This window comes from Coptis chinensis, chromosome 9, assembly GCF_015680905.1.
Source record: "Coptis chinensis isolate HL-2020 chromosome 9, ASM1568090v1, whole genome shotgun sequence".
NCBI lineage: Eukaryota > Viridiplantae > Streptophyta > Magnoliopsida > Ranunculales > Ranunculaceae > Coptis > Coptis chinensis.
This window is the reverse complement of record NC_141464.1, coordinates 82,129,956-82,154,337: the sequence shown is the minus strand read 5'-3', so window position 1 is coordinate 82,154,337 and position 24,382 is coordinate 82,129,956. Positions and strand designations below refer to the sequence as shown.

Genomic DNA, 24,382 nt, shown 5'->3' with positions numbered 1-24,382 from the left:
GATTTGAAAAAAAAAAAAAAAAGAAAAAGAAATTGTTACACTCCAATGACTACTTCTAATCTCCAACTCATTTTAATCTTATTTCTACTCATCTCATGCTTCTCATCTCAAGTCATGTCTAAAGATGAAGATTGTGGGGCTGAAGAAAGTGGTCATTGTGTCAACAAATCAAAAGCACGGAAGCTACAGTGGACAGCCTTTGGATCTATTTTGGCGACGAGTGTGATTGGTGTCTGTTTACCACTTCTCACAACTAGATTCAAAGCATTGCAACCCGATAGAAGTTATTTTGTTATTGTTAAAGCCTTTGCGTCGGGTATTATTCTTGCCACGGGTTTCATGCACGTTTTACCTGATTCTTTTGACATGTTATCGTCAGCTTGTTTGAAGGATAATCCTTGGCACAAGTTTCCTTTTACTGGGTTTGTAGCTATGTTGTCTGCTATTTTCACATTAATGGTTGATTCCATGGCTACTAGTGTTTATAGCCAGAAAAATAAGTCTGTTAGCAAAGTGGATCCCGGTAACAAAGAAAGTAATGATGATGTTACTAAGGATACTGAAGCGGTTGTGATTGATGTTAATAACAACATGCATTTCCATGGGCACTCACATCATCATGGTCCAAAGGAGGGAGCTGAGAGTCAACAATTATTGCGATATCGTGTGATTGCTATGGTGAGTTTTTCTTATTGAACACAGTTCAGGCAATATTCCCATATCCACGATTATTAATCACGTTTTTAAGTATGATATTACATTTTACTTGGTACGAATTATTCCAGGTACTTGAATTAGGTATTATTGTTCATTCTGTTGTTATTGGGCTTTCAATGGGAGCCTCCAGTAACACTTGCACAATAAAGCCTTTGATAGCTGCTCTCTGCTTGCATCAAATGTTTGAAGGAATGGGTCTAGGTGGTAGCATACTCCAGGTGACAACATATCAAATTTTATGTTCTTTCGATTGTCTATTCTTTGCATTCACTTAACACTTTTAATTTTACTTGTAATTGCATTTGTAATTCAGGCACAATACACGAAAATGAAGAGTGGTATTATGGTGTTCTTTTTCTCTGCCATAACCCCATTTGGGATTGTTCTAGGCATGTTGTTATCAAATGTCTACAAAGAGAACAGCCCAACAGCTTTGATTACAGTTGGACTATTAAACGCTTCATCGGCAGGGTTATTAATATACATGGCATTGGTAGACCTTTTAGCGCAAGATTTTATGGGCCCAAAGTTGCAAGGTAGTATCAAGCTCCAACTCAAGTCATATGCTGCAGTCCTTGTTGGTGCTGGTGGCATGTCATTTATCGCTAAGTGGGCTTAAAATTTTGGTAATGCTACTCTATTTATGTTAGTGGCGCGTTTGCAGTTATTCCGAACTAACCAAGAACATTGAAGGGCGGAAGTAGAGGGGTTTTTTCTTCTTCTTCGTAATGGATACAATCAATTTTTGTGTTTAATGCTAGTCTTGTTTTTTATATGAAATGCTTGTTCCCAAGTTAAGTGCGAGCGTGTGACAATTGTTTACCTATGAAATCCTATTTTATGCTCCCTCTTTCATTGCACTATAGAAGAGAGCATTTCTCATCTTTTTTTGCTGGAGCTCGCTAGCATTTCTCATTGAGAAATATTGCCAATGTCAGGATGTTTAAACTTTTGCACGCCCCACATGGCCACATTCTCAAGTCATGTCCACTATATTTCAAATTTTCAGTAAACAAGCCTAGCACATTATATTATTGTCAATATTTTTCCGGATCCAGCCGATTTGGCATAGAAAGAAAGTTGTTCTGAGTTAATAAATTGGAAACAGGTGAAATAACCACTATACCTCAAGCAGTGCCCGAGGTATTGGGTTGGCAGTACGTACTATATATTAAGAATAGAGGTTACAGATTTCAGGATTCAAGTCATCAATTGGGAAGTCCTAATTAACGACTAACATAATTACATCGAGGTGTTGTACTGTTCAGGTCATTGCGATGATTCAGGGCTAAACAAGTCCGGCGGTGTGATTTTTTTTTTTCTTTAGACTTTTATGTCAGCTAGTAGATTGTAATATGTTTCTCATCAATAAAGTTTTGTTCATAAAAGAAAAAAATTAAAAAATAAAACTATTTGTTTACCTTGAGAGTTTGGTGACATGAATGCCCACAAGGTTAGATTTAGTCATGGAACTACCTGTCCTACTAGGAAGGGTAGACATGCACATTGGCGACGTCTAGTACTATTTATCTTCAAACCTAAAACAACATCTTGTTACAAGTGTAAGTGAACTCGAAGTGCTTAATGTTTCTAAGCAATACAATATTTACTCATGGATGAGAATGGTGATCCGGCTGAACCATTGTTACTACAAAGACATGATTCACAAGTTGGGCTAGCTGGTCAGTCATCGGATGCAATCGAAGAGTTACTTGCACAAAATAAGACCGTACCTTACAGATGGTGGCTTAGTCTTGTGGGTTGGGAGTCTAGAATATTGTGGTTCCTTTCAGGAGCTTCAATCATTGTTTCAATTTTCAATTTCATGCTTAGTTTGATAACTCAGATGTTTACTGGGCACTTGGGTACATTGGAACTTGCTGGAGTCTCAATAGCCAATGTGGGAATTCAAGGACTGGCTTATGGAATCATGGTATATATATGCTTCCCTTATAATGACTTGCTCAACATCATTATTACTGATTTATATATTCTCATTATCATCCCGCAATTACGGAAGATTTGCTTAAGTAGGTTACTCGCTAAGTCGCTAACAGTGATTCAGTCTCAGTGTACATTATGGCTCTGCTTGTCCTCATAAAAAAACAAAAAAATGAAGAGGCCGGACATCCCTTCTCATCTATGAAGTTGACTTCATTAAAAGACATATTTATATAGTCCTCTATAGAAATTCTCTTAAACGGATTACGGACATATTATATAGTGTCTTGACGCATCTTATTTAGTGTCTTGAATAGTTTATTTGGTGTCTTTGCCCACGACAATGTAATAAGCATAAATGAAAAAGTTGTTCAAGACACTATATAATCTGTTCAAGACACTAAATAAACTGTCCAAGACACCATGTCCGTATAATCCATTTAAGAGAAGGTCTGATCTATATTTGACCCCCCTGGAATTCCTACATACTTCGTAGATATATTGGAAATTAATGGATGATATCTCTATGGTCAAACAAGGGGAGATAAAATCGTTAGCTAGATGTCAGAAATATGTATCCGGTTCCTGAATTTGGATAGCATTGCAAATATCTACCAATGTGATAAGATGATTTCTATCAAACTATATTCGTAAATTGGTCAATATACAAGCATATAATTACTTACAATTTTTTCTATCGTTCTTTCTAGTTGGGCATGGCAAGTGCTGTTCAGACTGTGTGTGGCCAAGCCTATGGAGCCAAGAAGTATGCTTCACTGGGTATAATTTGTCAGAAAGCCATTATTTTACATTTGGCAGCAGCAGTTCTCCTCTCTTTCCTCTATTGGTACTCGGAAAAGTTCCTCCAAGCAATTGGTCAATCGGCAAGCATAGCTGAACAAGGCCAAATATTTGCACGAGGCATTCTTCCTCAGCTTTATGCATTCGCAATTTATTGCCCAATGCAAAGATATTTACAAGCACAAAATATTGTGAACCCCTTGGCTTATATTTCTGTAGGTGTTTTACTTCTTCATTTGCTTCTTACTTGGTTGGTTGTGGATGTCTTGAGTTATGGGCTTCTTGGAGCAGCTCTTACATTGAGCTTCTCTTGGTGGCTGTTAGTTTTAGTCACTGGGCTTTATATAATTCTGAGTCCATCTTGCAAGGAAACTTGGAATGGATTTTCTATGAACGCTTTTAAGGGGTTGTGGTCTTATTTCAAGTTGACAGCTGCATCTGCTATTATGTTATGGTAAAATCAACGTTTATCGTTATTTCTAAGGTTCTACATTCCTTCCAACTGATAGGGAAGTAATTAATCTTGCTTGTGTGTTGACACAGCTTGGAAATATGGTATAGCCAAGGACTTGTACTTATATCAGGACTCCTCCCTAATCCTACAGTTTCACTTGACTCCATCTCTGTATGGTACGGTTTTACCATGTTCTACTTCTTGATCCCATGGTGGCATATGAGACTACCATAGCACATCCGCACCAAAACATGACTTGTTTTGGGCTTTTTCTTCACCTGTCTATTGTGCTTTAACATTTTTCTGTTCTACTGATTTCAGCATGAATTACTTGAATTTGGATATGCAGTTTATGCTGGGCCTTAGCGCAGCGGCCAGGTCAGTAAAACGTGGTGACAAAATTGATGAAATTAATCAGTTACTCCATTCATTTGACAATATTTTAGTCTCTTCGATCTTTTGCAGCATTCGAGTCGGTAATGAACTAGGTGCAGCTCATCCAAGAGTTGCTAGATTCTCAGTTATAGTTGTTACTGCGACCAGCATTTTGATCAGTTTGATTTTCAGTACATTTGTTATGATATGTCGCACCGCCTTAAGCAAGGCATTCACTACAACCGAAGCAGTCATAGCAGCAGTTTCCGAATTGACTCCATTGCTTGCCATTTCAGTGTTCTTAAATGGAATCCAACCCATCCTTTCAGGTAATATGTAATTTGATGAGCTATGCTGATGGAAAGGTTTGTGCTTCGATTATATATGAATGTGAATTTGTGTTTTTGGGATTTCAAGGTGTGGCTATTGGAAGTGGATGGCAAGCCCTGGTGGCCTATGTTAACCTCGGTACCTACTACATTATTGGGCTTCCTGTGGGGTGTGTTTTGGGCTTCAAAACAAATTTAGGAGCAACTGTAAGTAATTTACTACAGTTCCCTTCCCTTTTCTAATAGTTTTACTCTATATGTTACTGAACATGTAAACGGATTCTTCAGGGGATTTGGTGGGGAATGATACTTGGAGTTTCTCTACAAACATTGACGCTTATAATCTTAACTGTTAGGACTAATTGGGATGAAGAGGTAATTTGTTCATGCGGCCTAGTAAAACTAGTTTACATGCATTCATTACATAAAACTTTATCAGGAAAAAACATATATACAAAAGATAACACTAATCACTTACCCTGAATTATCTTGCGCAGGTTCGTAAAGCAGCTGACCGATTAAGGAAATCAGCAGATGACGAAAATTTAGACTTGGTGAATGGCATTGCCTGAGAAATTTGATCTTGTTGAACTTTTCTAATAAAATGTCTAGGTTCAATTTTTGGCCATGTTTCCTAAACAAATTTGTAACGAGTACGAGAATTTTAATCTAGCCTGAGGATCTCTCACTTCGAATTTTCAGTTTTCCTAGATCAACTTAGAGCATTTTAGGAGAGAAACCAAAAAACACTAACCAGAGCAACATCAAATTTTCGACATTAAATGACGGGGCACCATATAGCCTACGCGGTTTTCTCAATACCGTGCAGTGAAGCCTATCTTAAAAGCCCAAACACACACGGTTTTAAGAAAACCGCGCGATGTGTCGCACATTAATTTTCTTATTTATTTTTTTCCAAATCTCTCACGCACCATAGAAACCCACTTAAAAGCCCAAGCCCATGCGGTGTTAGAAAAACCGCGCGGTTTTAAAAAAAACCACGTGAGAGATTTGATACAGCACCAAAACTGGAACCAAATTTTGGCCGATTTGGGGTTTGGTTTGGTATTTTTTTGGTGTTTTCATCAACATGTGACTCTCCTGAAAATGAAAAAATACCAAATTGTTAGAAATTTGGTGTTTGATGCTAGAAAAGTATCTCTCCTAAAGATACTCTAAAAGCATCTTTAAGAGTGATATCAACCTAGCATCAAACACCAAATTTCCAACAATTTGGTGTTTTTTCAACTTTAAGAGTCACATGTTGATGAAAACACCAAACCAAACACCAAATCGGCCAATATTTGGTTCCAGATTCGTCGCCAGATCAAATTACTCTCACGCGGTGCAAGAAAACCGCGGTTTTGCCAACACCGCGTGGGCTTGGGCTTCTAATTGGGCTTATATGGCGTGGTCAGATTGGGAAAGAAAAAAAAGAAAAAAGTTTATGTACGATACATGGCGTGGTTTTCTCAAAACCGCGTCGACTAGCCTGTCGGATGGGCTTCTATGCAAGCGTTTTGGGGAAAAGCTGCGTGAAGTTATATAAGCGCGGTTTATCCAAAACCGCGTAGTTTGATGTCGAAAATTTGATGTTGCTCCTAAAGTTGCTTGGTGTTTTTTTGGTTTGGTGTTTTTTGTTCAAAATTTTGGTTTTTTTTTTGGTAGCTCTCCTAAAAATGCTCTTAAGACTTCATTACCAAAATCAAAGTATACTTATATTCACAATTTCGTATTACATTCTTTCATTTTCCTCTTCCAATGAGAATGTTGATATAGAAGGACGACTCCTTTGTCGTACCACGATGTCCCATCTATGTGCACGATCGCCTATCTGAATCTGTATTTGGCAGCTCTTTTGTGTACCACTTTCAGAGTATAAAGTTCTGAGAAAGGGCTACCTCCTTATACCATTCATATTTCATGGGTCAATTTAGTCCGGACTCCGGACCACCACTAATTTTTGGTGTTTTGCAATGGATTCTAACTTTTATTTAATTTTTTGGGTTGGGTAAAGAATTACTTTCATCCTCGTATGTTATTTCTCGATCATCAACAATCTATAGGTTAATTGTGATTTCCCTACTTATAATTTAGATCTCAAAATCATAAAACTGAAGACCAAATTCCAATTCTAAAAACTACAGAACATATAGATTGGCACTGGATCAGCTGATTTTGGTTCCAAATTTTGTAGTAGTTCTTATATGTAACCATGTTGTAGTAGTGGTTTCTATATGGTACCATTTCCAAACCAACACTAAGAGAGTAACTTGAATAATACGTTGCAAGTTGGTACGTCGTTGTTGTGGACTTGTGGTCGTGGTCTTGTGGTCTTGTGGACCTGTAGTTTTAATCTAACACATACCTTCAAGTCTTCAACTACGTCAAGTGTAACTTGGAGGTTGAAATATGCTGTCCAACAATATTTTCATGAGATTTGATTCTACTTTTTTATAGGGAGGTTGTAAATTTCCACTGGGAAAGCACAAAATTAGCAGGTACAACTTACATGCAACTAACATGAAATTTCATGTCAATTCCTTTGACTTCTAAGTTCTAACTTCCCTTTGCTTCTTTGTCCCACACGTTTGAAACTGTTCTGCATATATAACAAGACACATTTCACCCAAAAAAATTCAAATTTTCAATCAACAAGTGTTCTTAGCTAAGCTCGTTTTCTCAAAAAAAGGTGCTTGATTATTAAGAGGAATTGAGTGCTCGATTGACTAATATTTTGGCTCACAAGAATGGGAAAGCATGTTAGATACTTGCATTCATGGATTGAAGTTTATCCAGCCAGGCTCATTTATCATAGAAAGAAGTCATCAAATTCTCCAAAACTAGAGACTATTACTGAGGAGGCAAGAAATGATTCCAAAGAAGATTCAAAACTAATGGACGTGTTCTTTCATATTTCATTTTCAATTTTGCAAACTTTCTCCTTTTTGGGCAAGAGTGGCCTTCCTTGTACTTGGTCCACAAGAATGAAGAGGCTGGGCTTTCACGTTTAGTTAACTTCTTGTAATTTTCATGAAAGCATAAGGGAAAGAGACTCTGTGGCCTTCTCTAGTATACGATGTGTATCTTCATATTCACAGAATTTAATTTCCGGCCCCTGTATATTCAGTGCGCAAAATCACGTATATTATTTGAATCCGTTTGGCATGGAACACTAGGAGTTGTCATTTCTATGCCTGTCCACAAATTCGTTCTCTTATTGAGATAAATTCTGCCGATACGATCAGTTTCTTTGTAGATGGTTTGCAATATTTAAACCCAGCCACCCCTTTCATTCCCTGCAAAGTTTATATATATACAGTCGCTCATTGGTTTTGTACATACTACTTTGTTACACATAAAAAATACGATCTTTCCAGAACCTGAGACACAATACAGTATAATATATGATTTTTGATGATTCCAAAATTTGATACACAATGCAGTATGAGACACGATTTCATACAGTTCTTAGTAGTTTGCCACCATCCACATCCATATCTCATATAAATTCTGTACACTTGAATCTGATTACAAGTATAGGTGCATCCCCCTCTTGCAGGAACAACGTCTTTCTAAAGATCGGCATGCAAAATATGCTTGTTCACCGTCACACTCGTCTTAACTAGCATTGCTCTTCCTGGTCCAAATTACGTAAGGTGTATCACCGCGAGGCCTGTAGATGCAAAAAAACAACATTTCGGAAGGTAAGAAGTAGCAAATGCCATAAAGGCAGGAACAACGCTTTGATAACAAGTACATTATAGTCCAGGATTTTCAACCCCAGCGGAACATAACCTTTGGTTGTTGGTAACCTTTTGTTCAACATTAAGGAGCACATTTTCAACTGTTCCACGGAGGCTCTTTCATTCAGAACTTATACCTTTGTTGATATTGTGGGTAGCTAGGCGCCACCATTTAGTAAATAACTTTGTACTTTGGTTTTAGGCACTTGTAATTTGTGCCCGCCACCACTCCCCTGCTAAGCTGAATCACAATTTTTAGGCTCCTTTCGTCAAGGGAATATGCTGACGCAAAGAATGAACCTTGGGGCCAAGCCACAATGTTTTAGGCTCCTTGCGTCATGGGAATATGCTGGCACAAAGCATGAACCTTGGGGCCAAGCCCATGGTCAGAGTAAGAGTGTGGACTGCCCCTAGAGCCATTTTCTAATTTCCAAGGGGTGATGGGGAATTGGGGATGATATTTCACAGGGGAAGTGTACTTGTTTTTGACTTTATGTTAACATAAGATCTCCCTTTTACTAAAAAAAAAGAATTAAAAATAAATGACAAATCTCAGAAATACATAGACAAGCCTTAGTTTGTCATCCAGACAACCATAACAGCACATGACAAGCAGTTTCACTTTTAAGTTATAGGTAGTGCACTACTACACTGGCCCAAATTGTCTATTAATGGGTTAATACATTAAAATATTTGATCACCTATAATTAAGGTACTAGAATAAGGTAAGTATGAGAAAGAAAAACAATGCAATTAGGAGCATTTATTCAATATGGAGGAGGGGTTTTGGACCAATCACCCTACTTGATCTAGGCATCCTAGCAATATCTAGGATGTGCCTAGTTTTTGGACTTGGCAAACCAAGAAAAGTAGACAAGCGTGTGTTATACTAGCAGGTATTAGAATGTCACAATAAGATGATAGAAAAAACAGCTGTGATCTGCTCTAAACACCTCAGAAATTACAAGATGTGCACATTGCAAGCAACTAAATTAGAACATACTAGTTAAGCGGCAAACCTTTTTACCTCGGACTTTTCACATGAAGCAGCAAGAAGACAAATGAGATGAAGATGCATGAAGATCCAACGGCAATATAGGCCAACCCAAGGAAATCATTCTTTCCTCCCAACCAGCTTGATGTTGAAAGGACAAGCTTTTTCTTGCCCCCAAAACTGTATGTGTTGTAGTTGTTAATAACGTCCACCTCAATCACCTCATCAGCTTCTAAATCCTCTTCAATTCTGCCATACAACTTTCTAAAGCTAGGAAGAGCAGCAGTACGCATCCATACAATAAGATCTTCCTGGTCACTTAGCTAATAGATGTACAAAAGAAGATGTCAGAAAAACCTCATCTGAAAAAAAAAGGTGGCTAAAATAAGAATGCCATTGTTACAAAGAGGACACTCTTACAACTGCGGCGGTACATGACATGTTGGGTAATAACACACAGGAGAAAGATGAGATAACTATACTGTTTTTATTTTACTCTTTTGTTTCATTTCGTTGTCTTAAATTGGAACTACAATTTCATCACCTAGTTCATACTATTTCCTCACAGTCGCAAAGGAACCACAAAAAAGTGAAAGGCAACATGTTATCTACTTTACCAAATTCTTTAATCGTTGTCATCCATTTTGAGAGATTTAAAACTATTAAAATGATAGAATCAGCAATGAGCAGACTGTTTATCTTGTTTGTTATTTGACTTATTTCTACACTTATCATACATCTAACTCAAGTAAAAACTTCACCAACCACACGCTCTAACTAGCTTTAATATAACACCCATTGCAGCTCTTGGATAGTACAAAAGAAGCACCTCAGTGGATGCAGTTCACAATGGCCTAAACTGAACCACCCAGCATGGTAGGCACTTTTGCTTAGTTCTTCACTTGAAGTCTTTGGTGATCCACATCACTTGATCCTCAATTACATTTGGCAAATCTCACATAAATATAATACAGTGTGTGTGAAATATGAAGAATATTAAATTCTCATATACCACAATGGAATGAGCATGCAACGAACTTATACTTAGACACCACAAACTAAAACAAGCACAACTTCATTGCACATGGCCTCACAATCTAAACCAACATCCAATAAGCCTAACCTACTTAAAAGACCAACACTCACGCTTGATCCAAACGGTCAGTACCCAATGTTTAGCTAGGCCAACTAAATAAAGTCCAAACTATTGTCAATTTCTTTGACGCTTCGTGTTCCTGTTGCACTTTAATTTTCTAGTGTCATTACTTGTAGCATATTAAAGGCACTGGAGCTGGGGTGGGAATACATTTGAGTAGAATCTGATTCATTAGCGGGAGTGAGAGCATATCAAAGCAACAATGTGCACTGGACATGTAGAGCAGACTGGAATAGATAAAAAGACAAAGGCAATATCATCTTTACAAGTACTTTTAGAGAGGTAAATTTTGGGGCAGACTAATGTGCCAAAAAAGGATCAACTCTTGAAAAAGGAGAAAACATGGTGGAATACTAGGACTACATTTGTACACAGGATAGAGAATCAGTTCTCCATTGTAGAATATGTAACGTTGGAGAGCCCACTCAGGGCTTTCACCTGATGTAACAAACTTAATTTTTTTTTCTTTTGCTAATATACTCAATTACCTTCTAGCAAAGGTAGCATGGATTATGATTTCATTATCCCAACAAGGCTGTAAATGTCATTTTTCTAGTACTTATCCATCATTTTCATTTTTTTAATAAAAAGCTTCAAAGCAACAATTTCAAAAGGTTAGATCAACTTCCTCAGTTTGAAATTTGGCCAAAGGAACTTGGAAGACCCAATCTAACTTTTCTCTGAAATCAGTGGTGTGACAATGGGTACTTATGTTTGCCAATCCTGGTACGAACAGCCATATGTAAAGTGCTGATTACGGTGATTAACATTCTTAGCAAGTTGATTATTGAGCCTTAGAGGAACAAGCTATTTTCTTAAAGAACTGGAACTCAAATACACTACCTCTCTAACTGTTAATACTTACAGGAACATTTGGATCAAGTCTTCCACCACCAATCAAGGTCCCATTCTGGAAATTGAAGGGATACACGTGCTTCCCAAACTTGTGATCTCTGTCACTTTTCCAAGCAATGTTCCTCCTATTGACCTTCAGCTCTGATCTCTGACGTACAAAACTAAAAGTATCATTGAATAAACTCCAAGCAATTAATCCACAAGGAACGATAGGGAGCCCATTGTTTGTGTCTTCAGGTTTGCATGAGCTAGTGTCATCGTACTTCAATCCATGTGTAAGCTGCTGATCACTTCTACTTTTAACATACCTGAAATTTATTTAGGGACTTAGCTGAAATGATTTTTTTTTCTCGCCCCAAGCAATGATTTTTTCTTCAATCCAAGCAATGATTTTTTTTTTTTAACATACCTGAAAAGATGTTACAACAATACTTTTTTCTTCAATGAATCAGTAATTTCCAGTGAAAAGATAACACCAAAAAAACTGATGCTATGAGAATAACTCTTACCTCCGATGGTTTTGGTAGTAGTTATCGAGCTCATAGTAGATATTAATTGGAGCTTCCATACGCTTATGCACCTACAACATAATTCCTGTTAGCAGAGTTCCCATCTGTGAACAATCTGATTTAGTAAAATTGATGAGATTTCCATTTGGCATTGTAGGTCCATGACTCTATGACTCATTGCAAATAGTTGAAGCAGAACAAACTATATGTGCCTATTATTTGTAATAAATAAATAAATAAACCATTTGCGCAGAGGGTTAAATTTGAACTGTCCAAGACTAATCATTTGGTGTGGCAAGAAAGTCATAGTATATGTAGATCTGCCCTGCATATTGCACCAAGTATCTCTTGGTGTCCTGCCAGTAACCACCCATATTAGTTTTTCAGTTTTTATGTCCGTGACGTATCCCATCCCACGTAACCAAAAGTCAAATACTAGGGTCATGGACACTGGACAGGCATTTGGTTATATAATTAGACCCCCTTCAGAGTTCAGACCAATTTAACTGGACCACCTTTCATCCTCCCATCATTCCATTGTTCATTCGATAGACCTGGGGATTTACCATTAAACGTTAGAGATGCATTGGTGAAGGAGTTGATTGCGGGTCCATTATATACTTATATAGTGAAGCTAAACTGCTAGTGGATCATATTCCAAGCGCTATTATATGGACTTGGTGGACGGAAAGAAACTTGATGATTCGAGTATAAGGAGAAGGGCCTTCCAAAGATAGTGGAAGCGGTCAAAGAGGCATTGCTTAATTGGGCTAGTGCGTGTCCAAGCTTTTGGGGAGTGGGCTACTGACTTTATTTGCAATCAGGACTCTCTTATACTTTAAGATTGGTATGAGTACGATATAATAGCTTCTTGCTCAAAATCAAATAAAAGGAATTGAATTTTACCAATAATAAGAAACATTAATTATCACCTTCAAAATCGAGTGCAGTTCTTGGGACTTAAACTGTCTGTAATGTATGCCACCTTATTACCTTGAAATGCCTTGGGTATACATTCAGTGTCGTAACGGTCCACAATTTCAACAACCTAGAAAGTAATGTACAAAAGCAAATTAACTTAACAGACTCAATCCCCTGTGCTTTTGAACTAAAATCAAAAGTATTGCAGCTCATATCTACATGCAATTGAAACATCAAGTAAACAGAGATATTACACTTTGAGAAGCACGTAGAGCAGTAAGACCAACAGGAATAAATATAACGCCCACCAAGAAAAAACAAGTAATCACCTGAAAAGAAACAAACACATATTACATACAAATTGTATAAGAATATATTCTGAAAAAAAACAAACTCAAGAACTAAGATGGCACATTTCTCACCCATGTTGGTGTCAAAACAGGTTTACAAGCTGGGAGACTTTGTTGTGTAAATTGATATAGAACTGCAAGGTTGCCAAACATAATCAAAACAATATCTTTCTCTTTGATTCTACTAATGACTTCCCTCAATCTTCAAACCACCATAAAAAGACCAACAATGCAAACCAAAACAATGAAACATATTATTATTATTATTATTTATACCTTTGTGTCGCCAAGAAGGATGTGAAACACCAGCAGGTCCTAATGAAGATGAACTAGCTTGATCACCATCCATTACTTAAAAACTGAAAAAACCAGCAATGGCAAACACATAACCAATACTTGGAAGTGTTATTTAAAGGTGGTGGAGCAGTTGGGTAGTTTTGGAATATTATTTTTATTATAATGTTTTAAAAGTAAACTCATTAATCAATTTATTTTATTTTATTTTGGATTCCAAAACCTTGTAACAAGGATTCAGCTACTTTCTCAAAGTTTGTTTCTTTGTACAAGATCTCGTGCCGTCAGTTTCTGGTATATTTCGGTTTGGCAGTTTTTGTCGAAAGTTAAGTTTGGAATTTTAGTCTGGTTTTAGAGTAGGGCTGTCAACGGGCCATCTCCTTAAAATGTGACTATAATATCCAAAAGTCAACAGTCAGTCTTTTCGATGGGGATTTTTGGACTCTATCTTCTTTTTTTAAAATGATGACTCCATCCCATATATAAAGAAATAAGATAAAGTAAAATGATTTTACTCTTTAAAATGATTAATTTTGTCTTAAAAGTTCAAGAACTAAAGTCCAATAATTTTACATGGAAACAGTGTATTTTTAATTTTTAAAAAAAAAATTGAAGTAGAAACGTAGATTTAAGACTCGATCATTAATTGACACTACATAATCCATCAAAGCCTCTTACCATTTTAAAATAAGGATACAAATTTAAAAATACTTATTTGAAAAACTAAAAAATAACCTTTGATTTTATTTGCCGTTATTAAAAGGATAGGAGCCATTGGACTCGTTTCTTAAAAGTCCAAGTCTCGGTCTAGTCCAATAAAGTTTTACATGGGAAATAGTGTATTTTTTTATTATTTTTCTAAAAAAATTGAAATAGAATGTAGTAAGACTCTAGTTCTGAAACTTATAGGTGACACTACACCACTAATCCATCTGTGATATAAAGACCGATTCTTACCATTTTCCGTTTATATATTGAAGGTCGACACATAAATTTAAGTTCCATTGCTTATTTGCTAAAAACTGAAAAAATGGAAAACTATTACTTTTATAGTTACTGAGAAAGTTAAAAAGAGTATATGCCATTACAAGTTATGTCCATAATCATCAACGCCCAATTTGTTTTAATTAGACAATATTTAAATTCTAAGTCCCTATCTTATCGGTTTGAATTCAATCTGGTTTTGGGCCTGGCGTGGCCCATTGACAGCCCTAGTTTTAGAGGGTTTGTTGCTTGCAGTTCTGAGTTTGTGTTTCCATGATGTTACGTATCACTAGTCCTCTATAGCCCCATGCTGTGATATAAAGACCGATTGGTTGCAATTTACATTCCGTTTATTATATTGAAGGTCGACACCATATACATCGTCAAGTTCCATTGCTATTTGCTAATGCTTCTTAATGAACTTGACTGCGATGGAAAACTATAACTTTATATAGCATTACTGAGAAAGTTAAAAAGAGTATATGCCATTACAAGTTACAAGTTCCCCCTGATATGTTCAATATGTAATGTAATTCTAGTCATGGATGGTTCATGGTTGGTAACACTTTCTGAAGATTTAGTTGTTGTTGCTTGTTGGTTTGGTTATTTGAATAATATTGTCTTGGATGCATATTTGGAAATTATTTTTCTTTTTCTTTTTAAAAACCATCCAATGTGATCTTAAAAAACTAAGTTTCATGTTTAGAATTGAAATCCACTTGATACTAAAATGTTGTCATCAAGCCTCATACCATGTGCTAACCATACTGCCGAAGTTCTAGATCTTGGTTATTGACCAAGTGACCACATTACAGAAAATCTCTAAAATTGGCGACAACTATAATTTACTTATAAAATGGAGGAAGAAATTAGTATAAAATAGAATGACGAAAGTATTAAAGAAACTCCCTTATACTATCTGTGAGACTGTAAAATACTAATAAGATACATTAAGATAATCAACTGCCCAAATCACGTTAAACAGAACTTTCTTACTAGTATCTTGTGAGATTTTGAATGTATATATGTGGGTGTTCCAACTTACAAAGTACAATTTCTTCCGCTTTGTTTTTTTCTGAGACTATACCTATAAAGCTCATGTCTTGCAGTGTGCATGAAAATACATGTTCCAAAAAGTGAATTACAGTTTTCAGTTTCCTACCGACTCTCCATTACCATGGGTGTACTCCCTACTCTACTTTCCAAAATTGAAATTCAGTCGATCAGCAAAATTGTCCCTGCTATACTTTCCAAAATCCCCTTGCCAATGCCAAGTTGCAATTATCTAGAACAGAGCACAAATAAATAGAAGTCAGTTTCATCCAATACTACCAAAGGCCAAAAGGGACAATGAGTTGATTCATGACAACAATTCATATGCATTATAGAGAACTTACTGTGGCCCAATGACAGACTTCAACAAGCGTTTCCATGTGCTGGTCTCTCCACTGTGTGCAGACACTCCATCCTTCACGGTTTTTTCAATTGCGGGATCCATTTCATGTATTTCATGTACAAATTTAATAGACTCTGAGAGTCGGTTGAGAAGGTTGACTAGTGCAATCACTTCATTCCTTTGCAACTGTAACTGAATGGTAAACTGTACATGTTAGAAAACCAATCTTCTACTACAAACAGGATTAAAAATTAGAGGAAAAAATCAATCTTTAGTTGCTATTGAAAGTGTGGATATTGTCCACAACGTGTTAGCCTTTCATCATCGATAGCAAAGACACACACTTTCACTTCTCATATTCTTTGATCGGTAGCACACATGCTACACTAATCAAAGGAGAGGGTAAATAAGAAGTTTAAATATGAATAAATAGATAAATAAACAAGTAAATAAAATCTATTAGGAGCACGACCATCTCCATTACGTACATTAAACGCAAAGCCTTAAGTATTTCTCTTTTCTCTAAAAACTTCAAAATAAAAAATAAAAAAACAAAACCAGCTAATCTTAACCAAAAGACAGGCACCACATCAACTAAATATGTATAGAAGGACTTACAGGCTGATCCACATTAGTATGCCCATTAACAGAGAAAAGTATCTTCAGTGCAGTGCCAAGACCAAGAACTTGAAGCTTTCCCCAAAGTCGACACTTCTCACACCCAACACAGTCCATCAATGCACTGCATTTCAAGGATAGATTTTATCATTGTATATAAAGAATTGAAACAAGTGACAAGTAATCTGGCTAACATATTTGACAGAACATAATATGGTAACATGGAACGCCACCTGATGTTTCTAAATTGATTCTGAATTTGCTGCCTCAGCTCAGGCTCACTTTGCCCTTGCCATAACTTGGCTTCATCAAAGGGGAGTGGACACGCAGCTTGTAACTTGGGATTGTAAAGAAGTTGTCTTACTAAGGACTGTGATTTCAGGTCTTCTGCTGGATTACCAGTGCTGTATTCGGCATGTTCCAAATAATCTGCCGCCTGAAACACACATACACAAATAGTTGCTAATATGAGAACCTATTCAAAGTCTAAAAAAATTAAACGTCACAATTGACACTCACCTTTGTCACAGCTCTTAGGACAAAGAGATATGTGAAGTACAAGTTCCTAACGCGATCTGGGTATCTAAGCACTCTGTCAGACAACAGCTCAAGATTTTGACCCCACTGCACACGATAGAGTAGCAGAAACTGTATCAGTTATCTACAACTGGTCATACTAATATAGTTCAATATAGTAATACAAACAATATGGTGATGGAGATATAGAAAACAGAGGTCCCGTTAGTCGAAAACGTACAAATAACAGAATCAAAGAAAATGGCTCTGAATTACCACATACTCCCAAGTCCCAAACAGTAAGGAAAAAGAAAACAACATTTTATGATAAGTAGAAAGTTATGATAAGAAAGTTTAAAACTGTGTCTACGAAGTCTATAACCAACCAAATTGGTAGCTTCATCAAGGAGATAATCAGCAGCTATGTGGACGGAGATGGAAGCGTGAAGACCAGAGATCAACTTGTACAATACTCTTTTCTCTTGGCAAAAGGCTTCAGATGGGTCTGCACAGAAAGTTGGATCTCAACAAACATTAACTATACAGCTACACTGATGCAAGTAGAACTAATTGTGCTAATCAAAACAATTAGTAACTACCTTCAGTATTCACAATAGTACAGAAAAGTAAAAGTACTAATAAACTCATATTGTTATCTTATAAAAAGATGATGGAAGGAACTACTGCAAACTAAGTATACTTTCTTAGAATCTATACTACCTACAAATCTGTAAAGCAACAAGATCTATAATCTATTGTAAATACAATTACAAATGCTAACAATTGAATTGTGTCCTTATCAACCATGAAGTAACAAATTTTGGACAAGGAAAAAAAAACACTACGAAAAACACCAGAAATTTGTTAAGAAATCAGTAAGGTAGTCAAACTCCTGCCTCAGTGGGATATATCAGGGATTCATCAAAGTTTTCTAAAGATGCCAGATGCGACATTTGAACGAAGTATAATATTTCAAAGACGTAGTCCAAAGAAAATGCAATACTCCATCCTAGTCTCAGTGAACAAATGTTTAGTGTAACACCTTTGTAAATAACTCAAAAACGAAAGTCATATTCATTAATGAAAATATTATATAAGAATTATATATTGACTATACATAGTAACATTTTATTAAATACAATGATGAAGAAATAATAGAATTCACCAAAATATAATAAAATGCATTCCTTACGCATAATATCAATCCAGCAAAAAAATAAGAAAGGGATGACTCACGGTTTGGACAATTCTCGGTGTACACAGCATCCCATATTCTTCTAGCTGATGGACCTACATAACCAGTGTATCTCTCAGGATTCAGTTGAAGATTTACATATGTCATCTCACCTGATAAAAAAAAAAACATTGAGAATGATCCAAGATGAATATCCTTGACCAAAACATAGGTATCATTGACAAAATCTCAATAGAAAATTGTTTGCAAATCTAGCTAAAGTGCATAACAATCCACAAAGGACTTCAGCAGTACATAATTTCAAAAACAAATCCGCTTCGTGGTTCCTAGATGTTAATTAAAACTCAAACTACAGCCAAAGAAATTAAGCACTACACAACATCTTAACTTTTCCTTGAACAATAATATTCAGCCAAGTAACTAAAGAAAACTAAGATAGTGTATACCATTATCAGTCTCATCATCATTCGTCCATGGATTGTCTATATCTACCCATCCTCTAAAAGCTTTGCTATCTAAAGTACGATCAACAGTAGCTTGCGGCTTTCCCTCTTGACAAATTAGATCATCACTTGAAAGCCTATTTAGAAACGGCTTCTTAAATGGTTCAGGAAATTCATTATCTGGACACTCGCAGACACTGCAATCTCGCAGACGGCACATACCATCATCAGGCCAGAAAGGACAATCACACCACAATTTGACCTGTAATAGGGATCACAAAATATTTCAGTGGCAGATCAACTGAAAATGTTCACTCAAAATACCAATGATATAAACTAAATAAGAAAGAACCTCAGAATCTCTTGACTCTACTTGCTAAGTAATTTATGTTATATGGACTTATATCAAGTATATCTATAAGCACTTCTCCCTCCTACAAGAGCGAGTATGTGTTTACAAGTAATTCTTAGAAAGGATAGCAAAAAGCTAATTACGACAAAGACCAATAACTCAGTTTGGATAACATATAATATTAATAACAAAATGATAAGAGCATACCTTAAAATACCGGAAAAATGGAGTTGTAACAAGCTCTTGCAACAATGGATTTAGTACTTCATTGTTCAGACTATCTACCGTCTCATAATCACAACAACAATCCTCTACCATACCAGTATATTTACGTGAATCCTACACAAACACAGGGTTCAATAACAGTAATCAAAATCAAAACTATAACATATATTCATCGACTCACAAGCTACTATCAAAACTTCATACACAGTTATCAACTACCATTCATTGCCTACTTGACTTTTCATAATGCATTCTATAGTCAATCCTACATTAAGCAATTAGATTCTCACTTCATCACAACTCGGGCTTAATTCTAGTCATAAACAAAAGAAAACAGTAATAAAAACAAGTTCTACAACAAAATTCAACAAAAACTAATAAAAAAAGGTATACCTTACAATCACAAGACTTGTTATTCTGATCAAAATAAGAATACTTTGAAGCAAAAACAGCTAATAAAACTGCTAAAACAGCTCCAAGAACCCAAACCCATGTTGGCCCCTTTTGTTTCTTACTTATTATTTCATCACTCTTCTCATTAACATTTGCTTTCACCATCACCATCACCCAAAGTAAAGAAAAGAGATCAAAGAAACAATCTTTAACAAAAAATAAAAAAAATGGAAGATGTTTAAATTGAAAGAAAGTAATAAAGAGGGAAAGAAAAACTGTTTGATGTGAAATGAAATCAATGGGCCAAAATTTCAGCTGGAATTGAAATGAACACGGTTTTATAGCGCCACGTGTTTTATCTCGGTTGGAATGTCGTGGTAATATAGTTGTCGGTATGGATTTTATTATTTTAACACTTATTATAAGGCTGTTAATGGGTTTCAATAACCCAATAACCGATTCAAACCAAACCGATAAAACCGACCCAAAAAACTTAACTCAATCAATAAGTTATTGGTTTGGTTTTGGGTTTGTTCTCCACCGAATTGATATGAATCCGAATCAATAAAATGACATTTTAATAATATTTATAATTAATTTTGAATATGTTTATTAATTATGGGATTGAAATTAATTGATTTAATTTAAAATTTAATTGATTTTATAGTTTTCAGTTCGGATTCAGTTTGTAATATATCTTATCAGTTTGATTCGGTTTTAAGTTCCCAATTTTTTTATTAGTTTGGTTCAATTTTGGGTTTTAATTTTTTTTATCGATTTGGGTTCGGATTTTCCAAAACCCAACCCAAACCGATCCATTGACAGTCCTACTTTGATTTTGATTTCGGTCGATATTGAAGAATTTTCGGGTTTGGCATTTTGGAAAAGGGACCAATGAGCTTTGACTTTTGGTGAAGTTGACAAAATCTTGTGTTCGTATGTTTTTTGACAGATGTCGGAAGAATTTTTTAAAAAGCATGCCTGTCGACGTTGTTGGTCCAATAAGGATTTGCCACGTTTACAGAAACTTTGTTAGAGATCGTTGCATGGAATATCCAAGGAGTGCATATTGCTATGCTGGACACCATCAAAATGTACTCAACTAAATCGATCACTCGTAGTCATACTTTAATATCTAGGTGCTGGTTGAAGATGTTTGTTGAACCAATTTTCTAGGTGCTAGTTGAAGATGTTTGTTGAACCAATTTGGATATGGTCATTGGTGAGGGTTGTGCCTTAAGAAATTGACCAGGAGACATTTGCTGGTTTAGCTTATTAATATTTTGTTATATGTAGACATTGACTAGTAATTTCCCTTCCCTTAATTACTTAATCATGATTGATTAATCCATACTTGTTAGGTAAGACTTAAGAGCATCTCCCGCACCTTAAATTTTGAAGTATATATATTGCTAACAATTATAATGGTTGCATTGTTTTTAGGAAATGCATAGCAATTGCAGACATGCATATGTGGTAAAGTTCACATAGCCTCTTAAGGGCGTGTTTATTTCACATATGGAAAATGAGTTTTTTAGGTTTTTTTCCTTGAAATATATAAGCATGCATAGAAAGTATAAACTTTTCTCCCCTTCCAAAAAATATTAATAAGAAAAAAATACAAAAGAGAGCAATGGATGTACTTGTACGGAAGATTTTGCCATGAAAGCTCTTGGAAGTGAAAATGAATGAAAGGTTCTATGCATGTTGATCACTTTGTTGATTGCCTATGAAATTTAAACTAAAAAGTGTCTTCTAATATATGGGAAATTTTTGTCCAATGGAAAAAAGATAGTGTAAAATCAAAAACTAACTTTGTAACATCATAGATGGATATATATAGGGGTTGTGTGTGGGGGCGGTTGCATGAGTAATACTACACTGACACAGAATATCGACACAGTCAACTAACACACTGAGGTGGCTAGTGACGTGTTATGTCCACGTAATCAAAAGTCAAACATACCATTTTTCTTTTCGTTTCTTTGATAAAAAAACTCAAAGCCCTTGTCTTCTCGCTCTTTCTCTCCCATCCCTTACCTTTCTTCGTGATCAGAACCACAACGTTTTTCAAAGGATGGGTATGAAGAACCATCTGTCACCAACATTACTCTCAATATTACTTTTACCGTCTCTTATTAGAGGCTCCCCAAGCCGCATTGTTAATGTGAACTCTATTGTAAGTTCCTTATATACCATTCTTCATTGTTGATAAAATTGTGTTATAAAGCTATTTACTTCATAACTTTATCTGAAGAATTAATCTCCTATTGCACTGATGTATCCAATCAATTGTTTTTTTTTCTTATTTTTTTTCCCAGATGCATACTGTTGGCTTTGTCGATACTGAAGACATGAATGTTAATTCTGGCAAAAGGAAATTTTCTAGTTTGGTGGGATACACAAGTAGCAAACTTGCACAGGTAATTTTTTCTAGTTTGGTTCGTGTGTGTTTTTCTCTATTGGCTTTCACTTCCACTAGCCAAATTGTTCTATAAACAGTCTAGTCATAAAATGTGGCACAGAGGTTTGCCCCACCGTTTGATGGATGAGACCTCAAATGGTCTCTCGAGAAAGATAACTAATTCTGGTCAAGAATAATCCTTGCGTCTGTGTAATTTTTAGTTCATTGGAGAAAAAAGTTTTGCATACATACTTCAAAAAGACAGAAATTAAAAGCAGTAAGGGTACATGAACTGTTTGAAAAAATGTCTGAAAAAGTTTGGACATTGTAAACTATTGTCAAATAAATGTGAAACTTGATTGTGAGCTCAGGTGCTCTACACCAGCAGAAATATGCTCTTTTTGCTTGAGATGGTTGAAGTTTAACTTTATGTTTGACAATTTTGTTTCCTGTCATATTGGTCTTTAGTCAACTGGTTTTCTACTATTGGACTTTTTATGATTGAAGGTTCTTTCTAATGATTCTACTCGAATAGAAACCCCAGCTTGGAGATACATAGATTTGGGTCATTGGGAAACTTTTTCTAGTTTGTCTACTGAATCAAGACAAGACTATGGCATATTCATGGTTTGTTTGTGTGTTTTTTTTCAAGTTTTTTATACTGCACGTTTATGCTGCTTGAATGCAAATATTTTTTTGGTAATTGATCCTTGGGTATGTGTAGATGTTCTTTTTGTATACCTAAGTGGATTTTTAGCTTAAACGGTAAAGCGCTTGAGAGTCTGAGTGCATCTCTACGACATCTCAAGAGACGGTGGTTCGAATCCACCAAAATCCAATAGACATTCTTGTATATTACTTGAAAGCAGGAAAACTATTGGCGAGGCTTGCCAGAAATATGGGAGCATCTTTAGGCATCCTCTGGGTCTTTATATCAGTTTGAAGGAGAGGTATGTTGTATTCCAACTCAAATGTGGAATGTCTTCATATCTCTTTACATTATTGTACACATGATAATATCTTCTACTATACTACTATATTTTATTGTTGAAAACAAAGGAAAAACATCTGGAATAGAAAGCTAGGGTTGTGAGTTTGTTTGTGACTTTTTTTTTCTTGGCTTGTGAGTTTGCTGCTTATGTATGACGTAACAAAGAAAGGGTTATTATATATAGGGGAAAAGAGGATTTCTAATTCTTGTTGGTTCTCGAATTATTCAAAGGGGCGGCTCGGAGGGGCCAACTAGGCGGCTTAGGGCCCCCACTTTTTGTTGGTTAAATTTTGGGCCCCCAAGTATAATTTTATACCCACTAGACCACATGTAAAGGACTCAAGGTTGTTCAGTCCAGTCCACTCAAACATTGGCCCACATCCCATCGTATAAAAGTATTGTTCTAAAATTCGGTCTAGGCGGTGCCCAACCGACTCGCTTAGGCCCTAGTCGTTTAAAAAATTGGTGGACCGACTAGGCGGGTCTAGACGGACCGATTAGACGGGCTAGGTGAGTCTAGGCGGTCCAGTCAAGTTTTTTTTTTTTTTTTTGAATGATTAAATGTCAAAAAATAAAAGCCCGTGTAGGCTTAAGATTTGAATGAGTTTAAAAGACTTAAATCTAATGTAAATTATATGCCACTATAACAAAGAGTATGTTTTTATATGAAGTCAATATTTCTCAACTATTATGTATTTTTGTAATAAGTATTTTTGTATGTGTTTATTTTTTAAGTTATGGTAAATGATTTTTTTCATTTCTTGTAGTATATGTGTGTATTATTATATATTAAGGAAAAAAACTGTCTAGCGCCTAATCCATCTAGGCACTGCCTAGAAAGTCTAGGCGTTAGGCGCTCTCCCACCGCCCGACTACCGCCTAGCATTTTTAGAACACTGTATAAAAGACTTGTTTTTTTTCTCAATAATATAGGCCCATTTTAAGAAACTCGCCTTGGGCCCCTCAAAGTTCAGGGCCGGCCCTGTATTCAGGAGAGTTTCCAGTTTCATATGACTACTAATCCTTGTTGGATACTGATGTTGGGCTTCTGCATAGCAAAATGGAAAGTTGAGCTTTATGTCCTAATTCTGAATTGATACTTGATTAAGTGTATTCATCTTAAGTAATGGAATCGAGTCACCCCAATTCACAGTTGTTCACACTGAATCTGATTTTGCGATTAGACTTTACAGACTGCTTATGTATGACGTAACAAAGAAAGGGTTATTATATATAGGGGAAAAAGAGGATTTCTAATTCTTGTTGTTGGGTTAGAGTTTTAATTTTAGTTTTAAGCCGTATAAAGGTGGAGAGTTTCCAGTTTCATATGACTACTAATCCTTGTTGGATCTCGATGTTGGGCTTACGTGATAGCAAAATGGAAAGTTGAGCTTTATGTCCTAATTCTGAATTGATACTTGAT

The 24,382-nt window shown here is 35.9% G+C and overlaps 4 protein-coding genes across 5 annotated transcripts; 2 read left to right on the top strand and 2 right to left on the bottom strand.

The window, feature by feature from the left end:
- The first annotated feature begins 34 nt into the window (after positions 1–34).
- On the top strand, positions 35–1,461 carry LOC147478715 (putative zinc transporter 10). Its single transcript, XM_086583515.1, has 3 exons — positions 35–678; positions 786–935; positions 1,031–1,461. Exons 1-3 carry the CDS (start codon positions 46–48, stop codon positions 1,334–1,336), a joined length of 1,089 nt encoding a protein of 362 aa, XP_086439641.1. The 5' UTR covers positions 35–45; the 3' UTR covers positions 1,337–1,461.
- Positions 1,462–2,295: 834 nt separating this feature from the next.
- TT12 (MATE efflux family protein) lies at positions 2,296–5,312 on the top strand. 2 transcript variants are annotated; one of them, XM_086583266.1, is made up of 9 exons: positions 2,296–2,650; positions 3,369–3,674; positions 3,828–3,913; positions 4,003–4,089; positions 4,235–4,291; positions 4,379–4,617; positions 4,706–4,824; positions 4,906–4,992; positions 5,115–5,312. In XM_086583266.1, the coding sequence occupies exons 1-9, from the start codon at positions 2,330–2,332 to the stop codon at positions 5,187–5,189; spliced, it is 1,377 nt and encodes a 458-aa protein (XP_086439392.1). In that variant the 5' UTR covers positions 2,296–2,329; the 3' UTR covers positions 5,190–5,312. The 2 variants fall into 2 exon arrangements, with proteins under 2 accessions (XP_086439392.1, XP_086439391.1); XM_086583265.1 differs by having other exon boundaries at positions 3,369–3,913.
- A 2,689-nt stretch (positions 5,313–8,001) lies between these two features.
- On the bottom strand, positions 8,002–13,685 carry LOC147478713 (putative ALA-interacting subunit 2). Its single transcript, XM_086582676.1, is given in 8 exon segments — positions 8,002–8,293; positions 9,391–9,680; positions 11,379–11,676; positions 11,878–11,929; positions 12,784–12,925; positions 13,053–13,127; positions 13,221–13,282; positions 13,425–13,685. Coding segments are annotated over 8 exon segments (1,047 nt in total). The 5' UTR covers positions 13,498–13,685; the 3' UTR covers positions 8,002–8,238.
- Positions 13,686–15,398: 1,713 nt separating this feature from the next.
- LOC147478712 (endoplasmic reticulum oxidoreductin-1-like) lies at positions 15,399–19,952 on the bottom strand. The gene is made up of 10 exons (XM_086582797.1): positions 19,565–19,952; positions 19,154–19,285; positions 18,598–18,856; positions 18,193–18,303; positions 17,343–17,461; positions 16,960–17,064; positions 16,674–16,876; positions 16,441–16,564; positions 15,824–16,014; positions 15,399–15,711 (listed from the first exon to the last, which is right to left on the bottom strand). The coding sequence occupies exons 1-10, from the start codon at positions 19,733–19,735 to the stop codon at positions 15,708–15,710; spliced, it is 1,419 nt and encodes a 472-aa protein (XP_086438923.1). The 5' UTR covers positions 19,736–19,952; the 3' UTR covers positions 15,399–15,707.
- Between the last annotated feature and the right edge of the window lie 4,430 nt (positions 19,953–24,382).